Genomic DNA, 23,809 nt, shown 5'->3' with positions numbered 1-23,809 from the left:
GTGATGGTGAACTGAATGTGCTGATGCATATAATGAACCGAGATACCCCAGCAGCACGGGCAGGAGGAATCAGCTGGCAGAAGAGCAGCTTCATCTATAGCCAGCCAAGCAGACAGAATGGTTTATTTGATTGAAAAATCCACAACATTGCCAGCGAATACTGCATTTATTTCGACATTTTAAATCACCTTTTATTGATTTATTTCAAATATGTCTGCGGATTCACTGTGCATGATGGTTGTTTTATTGATATCCAATTTAATGGACTCGCGCATGAAACAGGTCTTTAATGACAGAGGTAAATCTGTCTTTTCTAAGTCTTTTTAAATCCACCATTATATTATCAATCCACCAAGGTGCAAGTGCAGGTGGCTATTAGAGGGAATGGGAGATGATATGCTGACTGGTTTATAACTTGTTTATGCCCAAGACACACCTATAAATTAAGGCAGTAAGTTCAGCCCATTGGAACCCTGTGCCTTACATTGCGCTCAAATAATCCACTGTTAAACCAGTATAAGTGGGTTTGGACACAACCTAAATATATGTGTGCCACGTGCTTTACTATGCGCTAAGATCATTAAAATAGATCATTTTATATTACATTTTTTAAATGTTTAAGTAAAAAGCTGGTTTATTGTGTTCATATGATATTCCACTTTTGATGATCATGAATAATATAAAAAAGGTGCAATATGTTATTAATGTTAAGGGCAATGTTAGGAACTTGTAAACATTACCCTTGCACTGTATTATAAAGGCATTATATATACCAAATAAATTTACTGCACAAAGAAAACACATAACCCATTACAAACTAGAAAAAAAGATCTCATACCTTTATCGCAGAAGATAATTTATCTGAACTCTTCTCATCAAAAGAGCTGTACTCCAGTGACTGCTGGAACCTGTGAACAAAACATCGAGACAGAGCTTCCAGTTAAACTCATACTCTCACTGAAGCTCTAACTCACGGCACATGGAGACAGAGCTTCCAGTTAAACTCATTCTCTTACTGCAGCTCTAACCTACAGCACATAGAGACAGAGCTTCCAGTTAAACTCATCCTCTCACTTGTGGAGGAAAACCCCTTCTTAGGTTCGGTGGATGAGTCGGTGATGCAAGAATAAAGACTAGAACTTATGATTTCTTCTAATAACCTTTTTATTCTCTTTAATCAATAATCCTTTTCATGTACGTAGGCTTACGGGAGGTCTCTAGTACCATAAAGATACATAGAGAGCTTCTTCGCATTATGTTTTTACATCCTTTTTATACAACCAGATCTCCTCCTACCCTGATGCATCTTCCCTTTAAAATAACCAATCCCAGCCTAGGTCAAACATATGTTTCATAAGTTAGTTTAACAATAACTATTATATAATCTTCCATTTTAATCAATGACAGATATTTCACTGCACACACTTACAGAGAAATGTATATGCATGACTTGAATAACAAGTATTTGTCCTCATGGTTAACAATTGTTCCATCTTCCAGGTTCAAAGTACATGCACTTTAAATGCATTCACTACATGCTGTAATCCAACTGAAATATTGACTCATATACACACCACCATGTTCTAACAAACTATGTTTATATCATTACTGTTGCCGTGATTACTTTGATTTTCATTCATTCATTTTAATAGAATATAATCTATACGTTTACTAGATATAGCAAATCAGTTCTTTCTAGATCAGTATCCTTTCTCTTCTCTTACAACTCAAAGGTCTTCTGCACAAGACTGTTTCCCACCAGAAGTTACTTACAAAATTCCACTAAGTGGAATTTTCCCTCCTGCAACTGGGGTTCAAAGATTCTCTAGATAGTATGCATCAGTGTACAAGGAGACCACTGTCTTTCCATAGTTACAAATAGACATAACACAGAATAGCCTACCTATTGTTCTTCAGAGATCATCCCATAATCACATACATTTAAATATATTCTTGATCAGTACAATCTTTAATAAGAAGAAATGTAAAAACATTAAAAGAATGAAGAAAACCCATACTTCCACACACTACAGCTGTAACTCATAGCGCATGGAGACAGAGCTTCCAGTTAAACTAATCATCTTACTGCAGCTCTAACTCACGGCACATGGAGACTGAGCTTCCAGTTAAACTCATACTCTCACTGCAGCTCTAACTCACAGCACATGGAGACAGGGCTTCCAGTTAAACTCATCCTCTTACAGCAGCTCTATCCAGAAGAATCTGTTTACACATTGTGTACTGAACCATTTGCGCAGTTTCTCTCTTGTACACACATCAGAGTTAGAAACGAACAGAATGCGCAAATCAAGTTCTGTCAGGAAACTCAAAAATTGCAGCTGACCAATCGGTCGGCTCCATTAAACTCATACTCACGCGTTTCCACAATCATCCAATTGCATACATACAACACTTTTCTCTTACCCATCCAATCACAGGCACACATCACCAATGGAGCGCCTTTTTAACCCACCAATCAGACCTCTCAGTGCTGCTGCTTGCCTGCGCTGCTTTTGCCTGCTTCACTGCTGCTGCTCAGAACTGCACTCACCCTCCACCTCCCCATCATCACCTGTTGTTTGGATTTGCTTCTACATACTGAGGGGTTTACTGGTAATGTTCCTGTTTAGTAGGGGAGATGTATAGTACTCCCTGTTAGACAAAGTTAGTGCGTGCACTAATGTCTAAAGCAGATCCATTCACCGCTGTAGGACAGTTGTAAGTTGTTTCACTGCAGTCCTCTCTCTGAGGGCTCAAATGCTTTATTTCTGCATAAGCTCCCAAATGAGCCTGCGTCTGTTACTTTCAACATTCCAACACTATCTTCCACTTCCCTTCAGGATCGCCAGACCCCTCATGCCAGATACCCATAATTCTAAGATCAAAGCTATAGATGACACTGGGGGGGATTAACAACCTCCTTGCACGTAGTGGAGGCATAGTAAGGAATGTTCATTCGCTGTTAACCACGCTCGTGGTATGAACCCCCACGGTGTGATATCTCTGGACTGCGCCAACTCAGCGCCTACATAACTGCTGCGTATCCCTATACAGCACCACCGGCGACTAGCGGGCACCGTCAGTATTTCAAGGCCGCTTCACTCACACCAGCGAATGGAGGAAAGTCTAGTTGAAGAATTAACAAATACAATTACAATACCCAACAGGTCTGAAAAACTCAAAGTGAGTGCAGGCTATTAGAATATTACAGTATTGCGTTTCTGAGTTCGCTAGCCTGCACGACTTAGAAATGATTTTTAATCTTCTCGTAACCTGAACCAAAAGCAATCATGTTTGGTATGGGTATATTTTAATACTCACAACGAAGGTCGGGGTACAAAGTATATCCACCTTTCTTGCATTGCTAAATAATTATTCAACTAGATCAAAATTGAATTTCATTTACCAAAGTTATTGAAACCCACCCCACAAACAGCCAATGACAGCTCATACCGCTCTATCCCGACCAGGTTTTTAAGTCAATGACTACGAGGCTGCCTCTCCTCTTTTTATCTTTTTCTAATTTTTCCTTTTTTCCTCCGTACCCGAGCCGTGGTTCACGTTGATTTTTAGGAAGCTATCCTAGCCTCGGTGTCCCCGCCGAATAACCCTGGATCGCTGTACCTTTGGACTTAAGAGTGTTCGCACCGCTTTGGAACCGTGTGTCTACGCCTTGAAGTACTGACGGGCTCGTGTTGGGAGTCCGGTGTCGCCGATCAAGCTGGCCTGTCCCAAGCTGCATTTTCCGGCTTTGAACTTAGCGCGTGCTGCCTCAGCTGAGTCTCGGGGATCACTTCCTCCTCCCTCCTCCCTCTTTCCTCTCTTCCTCTCCTCTCCACACTCCAACTCGTAAGTAACGCCATAAATCGAAGTTCAATCAATCTTGACTTTGAGAAAGCCATCCACACACATGTTTGGCCTGTCCATGTACTGCATGCTTATACACACAGGGCCAAGTGACTTGAAAGAATTGAGGAAATATTGGGTAGCATTGCTTTGGAATACATCTTATTTAATTTCGGTGAGGCAAGATAGCCTATATTGTTTGTAGATATCATTTCTTTTTGCAAAGCGTTTTATTATGAGAGTGAGAAATGCGAAGTGACCCTGTAAGAAACGGTTGTGGATTATGGCTATCCTTGTGTGAAGTTGTACAGTCTGATGAGCGTGTACAGTTTAGCAGTTTCGGTTTGCTATATATGTAAAACAGTGGCTGTGACAAAGGGTGCGGTGGTGTAAGCGTAAACGCATGAGAAACGCAGGTGAAATATGGCCAGTGTATGTACTCACGGCCATCCAACGAGCCTTGATTGACAAAAGAATCAGCAAGCTCGTAAAATTAGAGCTCCCTAGGTCGCAACTTGTGTAGCCTTCTGTCCTGCTCCGTTGTCTGTTATTTCGTGGAGATGCAGTTTTAGTGTTTGTAAGGTTTATAAGGCATTTTGATAGGCTTATCTGCAGGTAGGAATCCTCTTCGCTGTTTTGCTAAGCTAGAACCGGAAAACTTGATAGTGGAGAATAGGAGCAGACGCATATGTCCCAGCAGGCTTTGCATATGAGAAAATAACAACAGTGTGAGATAAATTAGGAGAAATTATGAAATTGCGTAGTTGAAACAATATGTTTTTAGCAGAATGGGCATGTAGGTGAAGGTTGACATGATCACAGACTATAGTGCGAAGTAAATGAAGTGACCATGAACGCGCTTAGTTTCCTTATCGAACGGCATATATAACAGTCTGTATAAGATGTTAATCATTGAAGCGGAGGGTTAAGTAACATGTGTAATCTATTGCACTGATGTGCTTTTGTCATGTTCAGTAGTAGTTATAATTATGAGTGAGTCATGATTTTAAATGTAATGTTTTAATGCGGAGTTGCAGAACGTACGTACGTAGTAATTGTTTGTATGTGGCTAGATAGAGAACAGGGCGAGGTAACATGAATGTAGAAACGTGGCGTTTGCTGATAAGAAGGTTTTGTACGGTAGCCAAGTGAAGAAATAGTTAGTAGAAATGGCACAGTGGTGAACTGGTGTAACTTTTTAATAAAAGGAATACATTTGCCGCCATGAAATGCATATGGGTGGCGTGAGTGAGTTTTGGTAAAGCAAATATAAGCGTAAGAAAACATTAATGTAAAAGAGGAAACTATCTGCCTGAGGGCGAGGCGGGATTCAATCCTTCAACCAGAGGTTTACCAGTCTGTGACTTTGTTAGTGCAGCACCATGACATAGCTATGCAATGCATGAAATAGCATTAGCAAACCTGTCCGTGGTTTTAAAGAAGAACACAGGCCAGTAAGCACAGAAGAGCTCCCGTTGAATCCATATGGCTTTGCAATATTGTAGCCGGTTAATAACTGAACGTGCAGACGGTACGTCATAATGCAGTTCAGTTCGGTATACGTTCGGTGAACGGCGGGTAGATATGGTGCAAAAGCAATAATTGAGAAGTAGTAGACAATTATTAGTGAGGGTAAAAGCAGGTTAAAGAAACATGTTCTTAGCTGGGCTTGAACATACGACCCCAAGTTCCCAAGACTGTAACCTTGCCCACTAGGCCACAGGCAGGCTAGCTGTTTAACCTGGAAATGTTTCAGAGTAAAAAGGTATGGGTATTTTGCGTGTGTATGCGAGTTTTTGATTTGGTCGTGTAGGTGAAGATTTGGCTGGTGTCGGTAAAATGTCCAATGGGGAGACGTTGTTAGTGGGATAGGCGGCAGGAAAAATAAGAATAAGAAGGAGAAAACACAAAATCCCCTTAGTTTGGGACTTTATTGTGTGGACATGTGAAGTTGTTTATGAAATCTGTCTGTTGAAATGGGGTCAGAATGTACAGAATTTAATGTTTTTAAGGGCTGAGTGTCTGTGGCTGTTGTGGTTATTTCTGTGGGGAACCCTGAAAAGTGCCAAACTCTCGGTGCTGTAGGTATGGGGCATGCCCCCGCCAAGGGCAAATCTGCCATCCCAATTGTTGTCTATCTCACACTAATCATAGGCTACGTGCATAAAATGGTATCAGTTCATAGTGAGTTTCTGTTTAGCGGTACCCAGTAACTTTGTTGAGAGAGCGTTTCACTTATGAACCATATCATTAATACTGCAACGTCTGACTCATCACTACATTCTACATTATATGTACTGAATTGTGTTGTGCTATACTGTGCCAGTATCCTATCCCATATTACAACAAACTGCTTAACTTACAATAACAATTATTTGTCATTAAAGCTTATATTTTTCTATATGTGTGTTTGTGGTTCCTCTCTCATGCTGATGGAATGATCCACCAACGAAGCCAAACAGAGACATTTGAATTAATAAGTGCAGAGGGTAAATTTCCTCTAAATAATTTTAAGTGTTGAGGTTGATAAAGGGTGATCTCCAGTTATTCTGGGTTCATTAACAGGGTAGCTGAGGGTGACCCCCTAATAATTCAATTTGAAATAATAAAATAAATCAACTTAAATTTAATAACTCAACTAAGTTCTATCAACCTTATGATACCGCCATATCCATGTAAGTATTTTCACACGTGTTGTCCTTAACTGCATAAAATGTGGTTGCAGTTCGCTCCTTGTTGATTAATTCACATGAAATATGAAGCCACTCCTGTCTGAGCTGTGTTAACAGCTAGAATATAGAGACAGAGTGAGGAATGGAGGGAGGGGAAGTTTAACTCTGATACTGCAGATAATGGATCCAGGGTCATTTATTGCAGAAATTTAACAAGAAAAAACACCATCATAACAGCTGTGAGCCAACATGGTATGCCACACCTACACCTGAACACACCATAATACACTCACCTACACCTGAATGTGACATAACACACCCACCTACACCGGAATGTGACATAATACACCCATCTACATTAGAATGTGACATAATACACCCACCTACACCTGAAGTTAAAAACAATGCATGTTTGTGTGTGTGTGTCTGTGTGTATGCGTTTTCTTTCTTTCTGTCTTATACACTTCTAGAAGTCCAAACTGGTGAGCTTGGCTTTCCTCCTTATCCTCCCCCTGCCATCCTGCCAGGGAGGAACTGGCTGTGATGCCATGATGCCCAGGACTCTGAAAGCAACCGATCGATAAAATACCAAACTATTATATCTGATTTAAAGCTTGTTTATGTAACACTGAAGACTAAAAGGTCACCATGTGCTTATTCAGTATTCATGCTATATTACAAGACACAGCCAATCACTTACTTTGTTCAATCTTACCATATGCTTATGTATTAGCCATGCATCAATAAGAAACAGAACTGTACAAATCACAGGTAGGTGTGGTAGGTGTGAAACTCCACAGCCAACCAGTCCCTGCTCTCTTGTGCACTCTGTGCTCTAATCTCGGTAGCAATCGTCACATGCAACTCTGCTTCTCTCTGTATGAAAGACCTGTAATGTGTCCTCTGTGAGGTCTATGTCACATCCATGGCATATGGCTATGTAGTGTAGAACACAGCACACCACAAAGAATGCACTGACTTTCTGAGGGCTGTACAGTGATGTACCACCCAATCCATCCAAAATTATAAAATGCATTTTAAACATTCCAAAAGCCCACTCAGTCATTGACCTAGCCTAGCCAAATACGTGATTAAAAGCAAGTTTACAGTGCGTTCTGGGCTCACTGTAAACACTATCTGAGGGGTGTAAAGCCGGTCTCCCACCTGTCTCATTCAAGTAGCTTACACAATTAACTCCACTGCCTAAATAGCCAGAAAATATTTCTTGTATCTGTGTTATGTGTTTATGGATTCACATGTGTGGCACAGTTATAATGGCAAAATAGCCATTATAACTATAGAGTTAATGCAGACGCATTATTCAACACCAAACTAACACAGTGCCGAATGTTTCTATTGGCACATCCCCGATTGCACCAACAAACCCATGTTGACACAAGCAGATTAACCGCAGACCATAAAACTAACAACCCTGGTGAAAGTGAAAAATATGACAAGCAATTCCAGGTGTGTTTGTGCCTGTGCTATCACCAAAATAGGGCACCTTTTCTTAATACTGTAACTTAATATAGCTTCTCTTCATTTTAATCTGCATGAATTGTATGTTCTGACAAAGGTTGATCCATCAGATTACTCTGATATCAATAAACTCCTTATTTATTTTATTTACTGCTATCTTTGCAAATAATTTGTAAATGTATCAAACCAGTAAATAGTAATAGTAAATAAAATATATGGTAAGGTGCTGAGGTTTTGCATTTGATGCTGCTTATGTTCTGGAAATAAGACATTAAATGAGGGCACAAGTTAAAACATCTTGATTCATAAATCGTTTTTTAAACAAATTTTCTGTTGCCCGGCAATTTTATTGCACTTTATTCTGACCAGATTTAAAAAGTGGGAAAATATGTGGTCAATCATCTACATTATTAATGACATAATACTCACATGACCTTCCTGCAGTGCTCGACTACTGGTAGCAGTCTCTTATGACCTACTGCTGATGTGTTGTATGTCTTCAACTTAAACTCATCCAGGACCTCCTCCGACATCAGTAACACAAAGGCCAGAGCTGAACATTGGTCTGGTTCCAGCTCTTTATCAGAAAGTTTTCCTGATCTCAGGGAATTCTGGATTTCCTGCACTAGAGAGTTGTCATTCAGTTCATTGAGACAGTGGAACAGATAGGTGATCCTCTCTGCTGAAGATTCCTCTCTGATCCTCTCCTTAATGTACTGGACTGTTTTCTTAATGTTCTCTGATCTGCTTTCTGTCTCTGTCAGTAGTCCTCCTAAGAGAGACTGAATGGACTGCAGAGAGAGGCCGAGAAGGAATCGGAGGAAAAGGTCCAGGTGTCCATTCCTACTCAATAAGGCCTGATCCACTGCACTCCTGTGTAACTCAGACAGCTGCACTCTGTCACTGTGAGGTTTTGATTCTTCTGCTCTGAGTACATTTCTGTTCTCATTTACACATGATTGCAATACAAACAAGGCAGCCAGATACTCCTGAATGCTCAGATGCACAAAGCAGTAGACCTTCTCCTGGTGCAACCCACACTCCTCCTTAAAGATCTCTGTGCACACCCCAGAGTACACTGAAGCTTCACTGACATCAATGCCACTCTCTCTCAGGTCCTCTTCATAGAATATCAGATTGCCCTTTTCCAGCTGTAGAAAAGCCAGCTTCCCCAGTTTCAGGATGATTTCTGTATCTGATGCTGACATCTTCTTTGTGTCTGTCTCATCAGTGCCATGATATTTCTGATTCTTCACCTTAGTCTGAATGAGCAGAAAGTGTGTGTACATTTCAGTCAGAGTTTTGGGCAGATCTCCACTCTCTGTTTTACCCAACATTGTCTCCAGAACAGTAGCAGAAATCCAGCAGAAGACTGGTATGTGACACATGATGTAGAGGCTCCTGGATGACTTAATGTGTGAGATAATTCTGCTGGCCTGGTTCTCATCTCTGATTTTCTTCCTGAAGTACTCCTCTTTCTGCGGGTCATTGAACCCTCGTACCTCTGTCACCTGGTGGACGCACTCAGGAGGGATCTGATTGGCTGCTGCTGGTCGGGAGGTGATCCAGAGGAGAGCAGAGGGAAGCAGATTCCCCTTAATGAGGTTGGTCAGCAGCACATCCACTGATGATGACTCTGTTATATCGGAGCAGTACTTACTACTTTGGAAATTTAGAGGAAGTCGACACTCATCCAGTCCATCAAAGATAAATACAACTTTGACTTCATCACCGTCAACACTTTTCATCTCTTTCAGCTGTGGAAAGTAGTGCTGCAGAAGCTGCAGCAGATTTAATTCTCTTTTCTCCTGCAGATTCAGATCTCGGAAAGGAAGAGTGAAGATGAAATCAATGTCCTGATTGGCTTTTCCTTCTGCCCAGTCCAGAATGAACTTCTGCACAGAGACGGTTTTCCCAATGCCAGCGATGCCCTTTGTAAGCACAGTTTTGATAGGTTTCCCTTGTCCAGGTAAAGGCTTAAAGATGTCATTGCAGGGGATTGCAGTCTCCTGTGTGGTTTGTCTCTTGGATGCTGTCTCAATCGGTCTGACTTCGTGTTCATCATTGACCTCCCCACTTCCCCCCTCTGTGATGTAGAGCTCTGTATAGATCTCATTGAGGAGGGTTGGGTGCCTCTGCTTTGCTAAACCTTCAAATATGCATTCAAACTTCCTCTTCAGATGAGTTTTCAGTGCCTGCTGGGCTCTTTTTATGGATTCATCTGAAGAGAGGAAATATGAGAAATAATAATTTAAAAAATGTGATAAACATTTCCCACTCAATAACAGATTTTAAGAAAAAACAGCCAATAAAAGTATTAATGCATTCTGTCTTCACAATATTTCATACATATCAGTGTTATATGCTTATAACAGTATGTTACACACCTAACACAGCATTACACACCTCTCACACAGCATTACACACCTCTCTCACAGTATTACATACCTTCCATCATTGAAATAGAATTTCTTGCTGACAGCAGCATCAGTGTCACTGTCACTCTCGCTATAATCGTTTTCGACCGAATTAACACTAATGGGTATTTTTTTCATTATGATGAAAAGGAGCGCTTTTTCGATTCTGAGTTCCCAACCAACTGCCTCCAACAAGGACACCCCGTTGCAGGGTCATGCTTTTGCTTTTGGAACAAGCTTCTTTACAGCATGAGACACCAAGAGGCCCTTATAATGTAATAATTTTATACTGATTGCTGAGTTTGATTCCGGGATACAAACTCAGGGCAGTATGTCTGATGGGACAGTGGTCTAAATACTGGTTTTTGAGCACAAGATTCTGCCTTTAAACCCCCCTCAGGGACATTTAATCTTGTCCATTTCCTTGTCCCTGTAATAACTGCTTGAGGCAATATGTTAATAAATTTAAATGTAAAATGAATAAATGGTATTTTTGGTTATTTTTATTTACAGTATGAAATATTGTCAATGTAAAACAGTATTATGAAAGTGTAGATGCTGTAAATCAGAACATTGATCACTGTTAGATTTGCTATCTAAACTCATATCAAAATTCTAATTGACACACAGTAGCAATGAGAGAAAGCTCTTACTGTGCTCAGCGAGCTCCTTCTGCTTCATCTTCCTCAGGATGTGGAGTGTGATCTTCAGAAACCCCTCACTGCCACAGGTCTCCAGCAACTTCTCAACTATGCACACAGCCGCAGGATCCTCCTGCTCTCTCTCAATGCATTCAGGGTAATCATCAACTTCACGACTGTCGAACAATTCATTAACAAACTTCATAAACTGATCGTCAAGACAGCATTCCGGGCACTGCTGACTCAGATGGCTCTGAAACAGTTTCAACTTCTCATCCTTCTTCAGCTTCATCAGAGTGTGCAGAAGAGACTGAAATAAACACATGAAGAGGTGTGCTGTATCAGTGTGAAATAAATACATGAAGAGGTGTGCTGTATCACAATAATAAATTAACACAACAAATAAAATGGGCCATAATTCATGAACCATAACATTGAATTTTTACGATGCTACATGTAAGGTTACACATGCATCCGTAAATTATCCTGGATAAAGACATGACTCCTTTATATTGGCCAACTCTGTCATTCCTGCAGTCTTCTAGGGGAATCCCCCTCCTGGAGGGGTGGCTGTTAGGGTACAATGGCTGTCCGATAAAGACACAGCTGAAGATAATATAATAGAGTGTGTGAATAGTCATTCAGTCGAAAACTCACAAAAACATGTACTGTAGCCCAATAGAGATGATGTTTGGAATGCTGAAAATACACTTCAGATGTTAGCATAAGTCAGGTGGAACATTACAGTACAGCCCTCAGAAGGCCTGAATATTCTTTGTGGCGTGTTGTGTGTTGCATAACGTTGCCAAAGTCATGGATATGTCAGACATAAACAAGGACACATTACAGGACTTTAGAAGGCGTGATGGTGAACTGAATGTGCTGATGCATATTAATGAACCGAGATACCCCAGCAGCACGGGCGAGGAGGAATCAGCTGGCAGAAGAGCAGCTTCATCTATAGCCAGCCAAGCAGACAGAATGGTTTATTTGATTGAAAAAATCCACAACATTGCCCAGCGAATACTGCATTTATTTCGACATTTTAAATCACCTTTTTATGATTTATTTTCAAATATGGTCTGCGGGATTCACTGTGCATGATGGTTGTTTTTTAGATCTCCGAATTTTAATGGACTCGCACAGAAACAGGTCTTTTATGACAGAGGTAAATCTGTCTTTTCTAAGTCTTTTTAAATTCACCATTATATTATCAATCCACCAAGGTCCAAGTGCAGGTGGCTATTAGAGAGAATGGGAGATGACATGCTGACTGGTTTATAACTTGTTTATGCCCAAGACACACCTATAAATTAAGGCAGTAAGTTCAGCCCATTGGAACCCTGTGCCTTACATTGCGCTCAAATAATCCACTGTTAAACCAGTATAAGTGGGTTTGGACACAACCTAAATATATGTGTGCCACGGGCTTTACTATGCGCTAAGATCATTAAAATAGAGCATTTTTTATTACATTTTCAAAATGTTTAAGTAAAAAGCTGGTTTATTGTGTTCATATGATATTCTACTTTTGATGATCATGAATAATATAAAAAAGGTGCAATATGTTATTAATGTTAAGGGCAATGTTAGGAACTTGTAAACATTACCCTTGCACTGTATTACAAAGGCATTGTATATACCAAATAAATTTACTACACAAAGAAAACACATAACCCATTAAAAACTAGAAAAAAAGATCTCATACCTTTTTTGCGGAAGATAATTTATCTGAACTCTTCTCATCAAAAGAGCTGTACTCCAGTGACTGCTGGATCCTGTGAACAAAACATCAAGACAGAGCTTCCAGTTAAACTCATCCTCTCACTGCAGCTCTAACTCACGGCACATGGAGACTGAGCTTCCAGTTAAACTCATACTCTCACTGCAGCTCTATCCAGAAGAATCTGTTTTACACACTGTGTACTGAACCATTTGCGCAGTTTCTCTCTTGTACACACATCAGAGTTAGAAACGAACAGAATGCGCAAAGCAAGTTCTGTCAGGAAACTCAAAAATTGCAGCTGACCAATCGGTCGGCTCCATTAACCTCATACTCACGCGTTTCCACAATCATCCAATTGCATACACACAACACTCTTCTCTTACCCATCCAATTACAGGCACACATCACCAGTGGAGCACCTTTTTAAACCACCAATCAGACCTCTCAGTGCTGCTGCTTGCCTGCACTGCTTTTGCCTGCTTCACTGCTGCTGCTCAGAACTGCACTCACCCTCCACCACCCCATCATCACTTGTTGTTTGGATCTGCTTCTACATACTGGGGGGTTTACTGGTATTCTTCCTGTTTAGTAGGGCAGATGTATCGTACTCCCTGTTAGACAAAGTTAGTGCGTGCACTAATATCTAAAGTAGATCTATTCATCGCCAAACCAAAAATATGTATTTACATATCCATGTAAGTATTTTAATATGTGTGTTGTCCTTAACTGCATAAAATGTGGTTGCAGTTTGCTCCTTGTTGATTAATTCACATGAAATATGAAGCCACTCCTGTCTGAGCTGTGTTAACAGCTAGAATATAGGGACAGAGTGAGGAATGGAGGGAGGGGAAGTTTAACTCTGATACTGCAGGTAATGGATCCAAGGTCATTCATTGCAGAAAATTAACAAGAAAAAACACCATCTAAACAGATGAGAGCCAAGATGGAATACCACACCAACACCTGAACACACCATAATACACTCACCTACACCTGAATGTGACATAATACACCTACCTACACCTAAATGTGACATAATACACCCACTTACATCGGAAAGTGACATAATACACTCACTGACACCTGAATGTGACATAATACACATACCTACATCGGAATGTGACATAATACACCTACCTACACCTGAATGTGATATAATACACCCACCTACACCGGAATGTGACATAATACACCCACGTACATCGGAATATGATATAATGCACCCACCTACACTTGAATGTGAAACAATATAACAATCTACACCTGATAATGACATAATACACCCATCTACACCTGATAATGACATAAAACAACCACCAACACCAGAATATAATAACAACACACCATAAACAACTGAATGGGACATAATATACCTACCAACATTTGAATGTGACAAAAAACACCAACCTACACCTGAATATGACAAAAAACACCCACATACATCACAATGTGACATTATACGCCCACCTACACATGAATGTGACATAATATACTCATCTATACCTTAAAATGACATAATACATCCATCAACACCTGAAAATGACATAATACACCCACCTACACCTGAATATGGCACAATACACCCACCTACACCTGAATGTTACGTAATACGCCCACCAACAATATAATGTGACAGAAATATACTTATACTACATCAGAATATGACATAGTATGTCCACCAACACTTGAATTTTACATAGTAAACACACATACACCGGAATGACAAAATACACCAACCAACACCTTTGTGTGATATAATACACTCAATCGACACCTGAATTTGACAATAAACCAAACCTACACCTCAATGAGACATAATACACCCACCTACACCTGAATATGGCACAACAAACCCATCTACGCCTGAATATGATGTAATATATAATCAACACCTGAGTTTGGCACAATACATCCACCTATACCTGAATATGACATGGAGCACCCAACCTACACCAGAAATTAGCCAGTCAGATTTAGGTTTAATTAAATAGTAGTGTCAATATGAACCTGTTCATTTACCTTGAATCACCTGGAAACTCTTCTCTGAAGTTGAGTATCTTCCCCATTGAATGATCACTCTTCATTGACACACAGCTGGGCACAGGTGACCCTGCTCTATCTACCTGGGCCCTGTGAACAAAGCATGGATAATATACCATCAACACCTGAAAATGACATAATACACCCACCTACATCTGCATATAATATAACAATCTATGTCTGAATGTGACACAATACACCCACCTACACCTGAAAATGGCACAATACACCCACCTACACCTGAATGTTACACAATACGCCCACCATCAATATAATGTGACAGAAATATACTTATCCTACATCAGAATATGACATAGCGTGTCCACCAACGCTTGAATTTTACATAGTACACACACCTACAAAAACACACATGAATGACAAAACACACCAACCAACACTTTTGTGTGATATATTACACTCAATCGACACCTGAATTTGACAATAAACCAAACCTACACCTCAATGTGACATAATACACCCACCTACACCTGAATATGGCACAACAAACCCATCTACACCTGAATATGATGTAATATATAATCAACACCTGAGTTTGGCACAATACATCCACCTACACCTGAATATGACATGGAGCACCCAACCTACACCAGAAATTAGCCAGTCAGATTTAGGTTTAATTAAATAGTAGTGTCAATATGAACCTGTTCATTTACCTTGAATCACCTGGAAACTCTTCTCTGAAGTTGAGTATCTTCCCCATTGAATGATCACTCTTCATTGACACACAGCTGGGCACAGGTGACCCTGCTCTATCTACCTGGGCCCTGTGAACAAAGCATGGATAATATACCATCAACACCTGAAAATGACATAATACACCCACCTACATCTGTATATAATATAACAATCTATGTCTGAAAGTGACACAATACACCCACCTACACCTGAATATGGCACAATACACCCACCTACACCTGAATGTTACATAATACGCCCACCATCAATATAATGTGACAGAAATATACTTATCCTACATCAGAATATGACATAGCATGTCCACCAACGCTTGAATTTTACATAGTACACACACCTACAAAAACACACATGAATGACAAAACACACCAACCAACACCTTTGTGTGATATATTACACTCAATCGACAACTGAATTTGACAATAAACCAAACCTACACCTCAATGAGACATAATACACCCACCTACACCTGAATATGGCCCAACACACCCATCTACACCTGAATATGATATAATATATAATCAACACCTGAGTTTGGCACAATACATCCACCTACACCTGAATATGACATGGAGCACCCAACCTACACCAGAAATTAGCCAGTCAGATTTAGGTTTAATTAAATAGTAGTGTCAATATGAACCTGTTCATTTACCTTGAATCACCTGGAAACTCTTCTCTGAAGTTGAGTATCTTCCCCATTGAATGATCACTCTTCATTGACACACAGCTGGGCACAGGTGACCCTGCTCTATCTACCTGGGCCCTGTGAACAAAGCATGGATAATATACCATCAACACCTGAAAATGACATAATACACCCACCTACATCTGCATATAATATAACAATCTATGTCTGAATGTGACACAATACACCCACCTACACCTGAATATGGCACAATACACCCACCTACACCTGAATGTTACGTAATACGCCCACCAACAATATAATGTGACAGAAATATACTTATACTACATCAGAATATGACATAGCATGTCCACCAACGCTTGAATTTTACATAGTACACACACCTACAAAAACACACATGAATGACAAAACACACCAACCAACACCTTTGTGTGATATATTACACTCAATTGACAACTGAATTTGACAATAAACCAAACCTACACCTCAATGAGACATAATACACCCACCTACACCTGAATATGGCCCAACACACCCATCTACACCTGAATATGATATAGCCTAATATATAATCAACACCTGAGTTTGGCACAATACATCCACCTACACCTGAATATGACATGGAGCACCCAACCTACACCAGAAATTAGCCAGTCAGATTTAGGTTTAATTAAATAGTAGTGTCAATATGAACCTGTTCATTTACCTTGAATCACCTGGAAACTCTTCTCTGAAGTTGAGTATCTTCCCCATTGAATGATCACTCTTCATTGACACACAGCTGGGTACAGGTGACCCTGCTCGTTCTACCTGGACCCTGTGAACAGAACATGGAAACAGAACTTCCAGTTAAACTCATCCTCTCACTGCAGCTTTAACTTACTGCACATGGAGACAGAACTTCCAGTTAAACTCATCCTCTCACTGCAGCTCTAACTCACAGCACATGGAGACAGAGCTTCCAGTTAAACTCATCCTCTTACAGCAGCTCTATCCAAAAGAATCTGTTTTACACATTGTGTACTGAACCATTTGCGCAGTTTCTCTCTTGTACACACATCAGAGTTAGAAAAGAATGAGCGTTGCGCACAGAATGCGCAAAGCAAGTTCTGTCAGGAAACTCAAAAATTGCAGCTGACCAATCGGTCGGCTCCATTAACCTCATACTCACGCGTTTCCACAATCATCCAATTGCATACACACAACACTCTTCTCTTACCCATCCAATTACAGGCACACATCACCAGTGAAGCGCCTTTTTAAACCACCAATCAGACCTCTCAGTGCTGCTGCTTGCCTGCACTGCTTTTGCCTGCTTCACTGCTGCTGCTCAGAACTGCACTCACCCTCCACCACCCCATCATCACTTGTTGTTTGGATCTGCTTCTACATACTGGGAGGTTTACTGGTATTCTTCCTGTTTAGTAGGGCAGATGTATCGTACTCCCTGTTAGACAAAGTTAGTGCGTGCACTAATATCTAAAGTAGATCTATTCATCGCCAAACCAAAAATATGTATTTACATATCCATGTAAGTTTAACTCTGATACTGCAGGTAATGGATCCAAGGTCATTCATTGCAGAAAATTAACAAGAAAAAACACCATCTAAACAGATGAGAGCCAAGATGGAATACCACACCAACACCATAACACACCATAATACACTCATCTACACCTGAATGTGACATAATACACCTACTTACACCTAAATGTGACATAATACACCCACTTACATCGGAAAGTGACATAATACACTCACTGACACCTGAATGTGACATAATACACATACCTACATCGGAATAAATGGAGGAATAAATCAGGGGAGAAATCAGAAATCAGGGAGAGGCTTGCGTTTATTGACCAAATAGTTGTTTTTTTAGCAAGGGGTGAATTAGGTGAACAATGTTGAATTGCAAATGTCAAAGGAACGTAACTGAAGCTGAACCGGAGTTCATAACTATGGACACTCAAAGAAATGCTGGATCAACAAAAGACCTCCTCGATTACTGTCCAGCAACCTGGTCTAGTGCTTCAAAACAAGAGCTTAATAAGATCCAGCTCACTCAAACAGAGCTGCCTGCCTTGCTCTTCACTGCTCAATGAGGGACAGTGTGGAAGGGATGCATGCAGGCTGTTATGGATGAGGTGGATGAGAGACTGGCATGCAGCCTGGTCATGTATATAAGAAACATTTGTGCCTTAAGAAAACCTACATACTTATATTCACAGTTAACACACACCAATGGCAGACATTATTATGACACCAGACATGCCTTTATGGGATGCTTCACATTACCTTTACCTAAAACCAATGCTTTAAAGAAAACTGTAATGTATAGGGCTATGTCAACCTGGAACAAACTACCACAACATTTAACCTAGATTATCAGTAAAATCAGTTTTAAAAAGAAATTAAGAACAGCAATTATTCAGAAAGAATTCATTTAAGGCTACATATAATGCTCTGTATGTGAAGGTTGATTATATTTGTGGTCCTCACCCCCTGCCCATGGCTGACCGAGTCACTACGCTCCAGCAGAACATCACTGCGGGCTGCAGAAAGGAAGTGGAGAAAATCCCGATCCTCTGATGACCTGACCGATACCATACCCTGCTGGCGACTTTTACATCTGCCCTCACGTCTGCAAAGCCTCTTTTTCCAGTCCAAGATCAGCGCATGTGTCTCTAATCCACGTAAACATTCTCCACCTTCTCTTCCCTCCTCATTCCTCCTCCACCCCCACCTCCCTCTTCCCTCTCCGCAGATGACTTTCTGGCCGCCTTTGAAGGAAAGGTGGCTACAATCCGGAACTCCTTCACCCATCCAGTGAGCCCCCAACCCCCAGGACAAACCCACAGCCACACTGACCTCCTTTGAAATGCTGGAGGACTCCGATGTATTACAACTCATCACCTCTCATCGCGCAACAACCTGTCCACTTGACCCCATCCCATCTAAAGTTCTCCAGTCCATCTCCAGCGAGCTCCTTCCCTATCTGTCTTCCATTGTTAGTTCCTCTCTCTCCTCTGGTCATGTTCCCTCTGTTTTTAAGATGGCTCGTGTTACCCCACTACTCAAAAACCCACCTTAGACCCTCCAATGTAACAAATTATCGACCCGTATCCCTTCTACCCTTTCTGTCCAAAACCCTTGAACGAGCAGTTCTTAAACAATTAACCTTTTTCTCCATCAGAACAACCTGCTAGACCCTCACCAGTCTGGCTTCCGATCCGGCACTCAACAGAGACTGCACTACTAGCTGTGACGGAGGCACTTGCCACTGCAAGAGCCCTCACGCCTTTCCTCTGTCCTGATCCTTCTTGACCTGTCTGCAGCTTTTGACACGGTCAACCATAAAATACTCCTCTCCACCTTGGCTGGGATGGGAATTGCGGGACTGCCCTGTCTTGGTTCGCTTCCTATCTTGCAGATAGGACCTACCAGGTCACCTGGAAGGGGTCTGCCTCTGCCCTCTCATCCACTTGTTACGGGAGTGCCGCAGGGGTCTGTACTGGGTCCCTGCTGTTCCTATACACCAGATCTCTTGGTTCAGTCATAATTCACATGGTTTTTCCTATCATTGTTACACAGATGACAACAAGTCTTCTTTTCTTTCCCCCTCGGCCACACAGATCAATGATAAGATCTCTTCCTGCCTGGCTGACATCTCCACCTGGATGGCCAGCCACCATCTGAAGCTCAACCTCAACAAAACTGAGCTGCTCTTCTTCCCGAAAGACCTCCTTGCTTCGTGAACTCTCAATCACGGTTGATGGCACCACAGTGACTGCCTCTCCTCTGCCAAGAGCTTGGGGTGGTCCTGGATGACCAACTGGACCTCAAGGAGACATCAAGGCAACATCACGGTCCTGCAGATTCTTCCTATACAAATCAGGAGGATTCGACCACCTGACGACGACCCACCCAGCTGCTCCCACTACGGTGACCTCTCGACTTGATTACTGCAACTCTCTCCTTGCAAACCTGCCAGCTTGTGCCATACAGCCACTACAGATGATTCAGAATGCCGCTGCCCAATCATCTACAACCTCCCAAATTCCCCCCCGTCACCCTCTGTCGATCCTTCACTGGCTACCGGTGCTGCCAGGATCCGACAAAGCCCTGACCCTTGCCTACCTGCCGCCAACAGGACCCCCATCACTTGCAGGACATGACTCAACCCATGTGCCTGCTCACCCTCCCTGCGGCAGCAGGGTCTTCAACCCTCCCACCCGCCCAAAGGGATCACAGAGCTTCCCCTACCCGCAATGGTGGAATGAACTCCCCCCCCCCTCCGAACCTCCCCACTATCCATCTTCCCCGTGCCTGAAGACTCCATCTCTTCAGACTATACCTAAATAACCACCACCACGCTGATATATTTAAAAAAAAAAAAACCCTTTTTCCTGTCACTTGTTACATGTTGCCCATCCCTGCACTTTTGGTAAATTGTATTCTCTAATCTGTACATTCTTTGCCTATTTGGCTTGGATGTTAGACCAGGATAGTGTTCATTGTTCTTAGAAATAGCTGTTCAAAATAAGTAATTGACCTTACTGCCCGTTCAGCAGTTGTTTACATCATGAAAATGCACTTTGCGCGCTTTGGATAAAAAATCCAAATGAATGTAATGTAATGTAAGTTAACCGAGGTAAGGCTTCCCTTTGATAGTAGTATTGGGCATTTTATATACAGTACTTATATAACCTACCTATAACTGTATTATTTGCTTTAACCATTTATTGTTGAGGTGAATTATGAATGTGAGAGAACACTTATTTTCTCTTTTTTTTTCATTTTGTTTTGTTGATAATGTGGATTTCTATAAGGACGTTTGAATGTCTTATCTTGTCTTTTTTTGTGGACCCCAGGAAGAATGTTGTTACTGAGGTAGTAACAATGGGGATCCTAAATAAATAAAATAAATAAATACTAACTCACTAAACTAACTAACAGAACATGGAGGCAGAGTTTCCAGTTTAACTATCCCATACTGCAGCTCTAACTACAGAAAGGAGACAGAGCTTCCAGTTTAACTCATCCCATCTGCATTAATCACAGAACATGGAGACAGAGTTCCAGTTTAACTCATCCTTTACTGCAGCTCAACTCACATCACATTAAATATCTGATTTGTGCATTCATACCTCTTTCTGTTAGGGAGGGTTCCTCCTTGGTGTCTGGCTTCCTGGGGACTATTTTAGAAACAGCGCCCCTATCTCAGGAGACTGGAACACATCAGACCAGTTTACACCAATGTGGGTTCATCCCAAACTAGCCAACCTTAAACACACAAAATGAGAACACACTGAACACACATATAGACACACTGATATACAGAGACATGCATATACACGCCACAGTGTTGACAGGAAGCAATCAATAATTTAAATAGGCCCTAAACATGTTCTATACAGCAACTGCATTACATAAATGTAATGTAAGCTCTATATTGATTGTACAACTTGATAAATATTTTTTGTTAACGATTCAATAATTCAATGGAATCGGTCAAAATTTCACATTTCCAGATTATACATTTATTTACAGAAAATAAGTGTCCAATTTTCCCCCTCCACCCCTTATTCAGAACTTTATTCACCCTCCCTTGCAAGGATAATGGCATGAGTCTTTATGAATAACGTCTTATAAGACTGGAACAAGAGGGATTCCATCCAGATCCTTAACTTTGATCTTTCAAAGAACTGTCCTGTTCAATTAAAACCAGGTTTCCCATGGAGTTCAAGTCTGGAGACTGTACCCATTGCAAAATGTGGCTTATGTGGTTTAATCATTTATTTGTGAATAGTAACGTGTGTTGAGGTCACTGTTTGCTGGAAGATCCCAGTGGCTTTCAGTCTGCTGGCAGAGGCAACCAGGTTTCTGGCTAAAACGCCTGGTACCTGGGTAGAGTTCATGATGCTGTTGTTTTTAACAAGGGCCCAAGGATCAGTGGAAGCACACCCCGAACTTAAAGATCCACCGCTGTATTTACCAGTAAAAAGGCCTGTTTCTGTATACAATCCCTAAATCAAACTAAACCCATATCCTTTGTATTATATACCGGCAACTTTTTATGTACACCGCTTAATTGTATTCCACCAAACAGCAAATCATGGGCTAACCAATATTAAACTATGCAGACATAGTGAAGATGTTTAGTTTTTTGTTTGAGCAAATATTGTAATGGACAAGATGTGTGATCTAATGACTTTGACTGTGGCATGACTGTCATGCCAGGGTGTGGTTCCACCATCACAGAAACAGGGACAAAACAGTCTCTAGAGTTTCAAAGAATGGTGCAATGAAAAATTGTATAATGGGTGGAACCGTCTTATAGCCTAAAGATCACAGGTTTGATTCTAGGGTACAAAACTGTCATTGTATCCTTGAGCAAGGTCTTAACCACATTGTTTCAGTATATATTTGACTGTATAAATGGGATGCAATTTTTTGGAAGTCACTCTGGATAAGAGTGCTCAAATGCCTGTAATTAATGTAATTGTAGGGTGGAGGACTAAAATAGGGTGCCACCAGGGGCCTACCTGCTCTGGGTACAGTAAATGTTGTCGGGACCCCTTGGGCCATGTGAGATCAAAACGCCAAACTGTTTTTAATCAGAGACTGAAAAATATGGACAAAGTACTGTGACGTCACCCATTTACTCTCCGTGGGTCCTAAAACACGTTTGAAGCTCAATGGGGGCGCACCATGTTGTCGTTTGGAGCCAAAACCATAGAGTTGCGGTTTTTGGATTTTTACAATGGATTGACAGTCCGGGCGGAAAAGCCCATCAACCTGAAACAACGATTGCAGAAGAACTTATAGTTGACTTCTGCCGTTATGTTTTAAAATATATTATCAAATGTTTACAGTTTAATTTCCATCCGTGACGGTGTCATGTAATCCGTTATATGTATGACATTAATAATACAATTATGTTCAGTTATTTCAATTTATGTTTCCAAAACAATAGGCCTATGCTTAGCTAGCATATCACCCAGTGGTAGGTAGGCTTCCGTGGTTAGCTCACGCATTAGCAATATGAACCACAGGGGAAGAACATCGACCACTGATGGTCAATCAATCAGAGATGTTACACGGGATTTTAGGCTAATTTTGTATAACTGTCTGGAGACCTCTTTAACCGGGCAAGTTATTTCGAGGTTTTCGCCACAATCAGTTAATGAGTCAGTAACTGCTACTAGCAGGCTACTCCATCCCGTTGTGGTGTTCACTTGCTGGGTGACGCTAGATCGTCGAAGTCTTTCACCGAATAAAAAATTCACTGTCAGCGGTGAAAAAATCTACCAAGTATTTTAATAACGATCTGCAGGCTGTAAAATAAACGACTTTGTACAGCAAGTTTTCCACCTGGTGCATGAAACAAAATAATGTCATTGAATTTCTTTAAAATTAGGCTATTTTTTTTTTTTGTAAATCATCAAAACCAATGGAGAAAAGCCAATATACACAAAAAGGAGCCCCAGGAGCGATTCTGAGAACCACTGTCTTAAATCCTTGTCGGTCTCTTAAATGCTAAAACAGTTCCTTTTAAATGCCAGTCTTACAAAGATGGTTAATTTCGTTAAATTCTGTGTGGTGATTTCATCGTGTTTGTT

At 41.0% G+C, this 23,809-nt stretch overlaps 1 protein-coding gene across 1 annotated transcript in view; it reads right to left on the bottom strand.

Annotated features, from left to right (window-relative positions):
• Window positions 1-23,809, bottom strand: part of LOC135238057 (uncharacterized) — a 228,466-nt gene that overhangs the window by 58,731 nt on the left and 145,926 nt on the right. Inside the window, 4 exon segments of the mRNA XM_064305705.1 lie at window positions 839-908; window positions 8,427-10,218; window positions 11,068-11,365; window positions 12,764-12,833. Coding sequence (XP_064161775.1) covers window positions 839-908; window positions 8,427-10,218; window positions 11,068-11,365; window positions 12,764-12,833 — 2,230 coding nt within the window.

The sequence above is a fragment of the Anguilla rostrata genome, chromosome 13 (genome assembly GCF_018555375.3).
Source record: "Anguilla rostrata isolate EN2019 chromosome 13, ASM1855537v3, whole genome shotgun sequence".
NCBI lineage: Eukaryota > Metazoa > Chordata > Actinopteri > Anguilliformes > Anguillidae > Anguilla > Anguilla rostrata.
The sequence above is the reverse complement of the archived record's forward strand: the minus strand, read 5'-3'. Positions and strand labels throughout refer to the sequence as shown.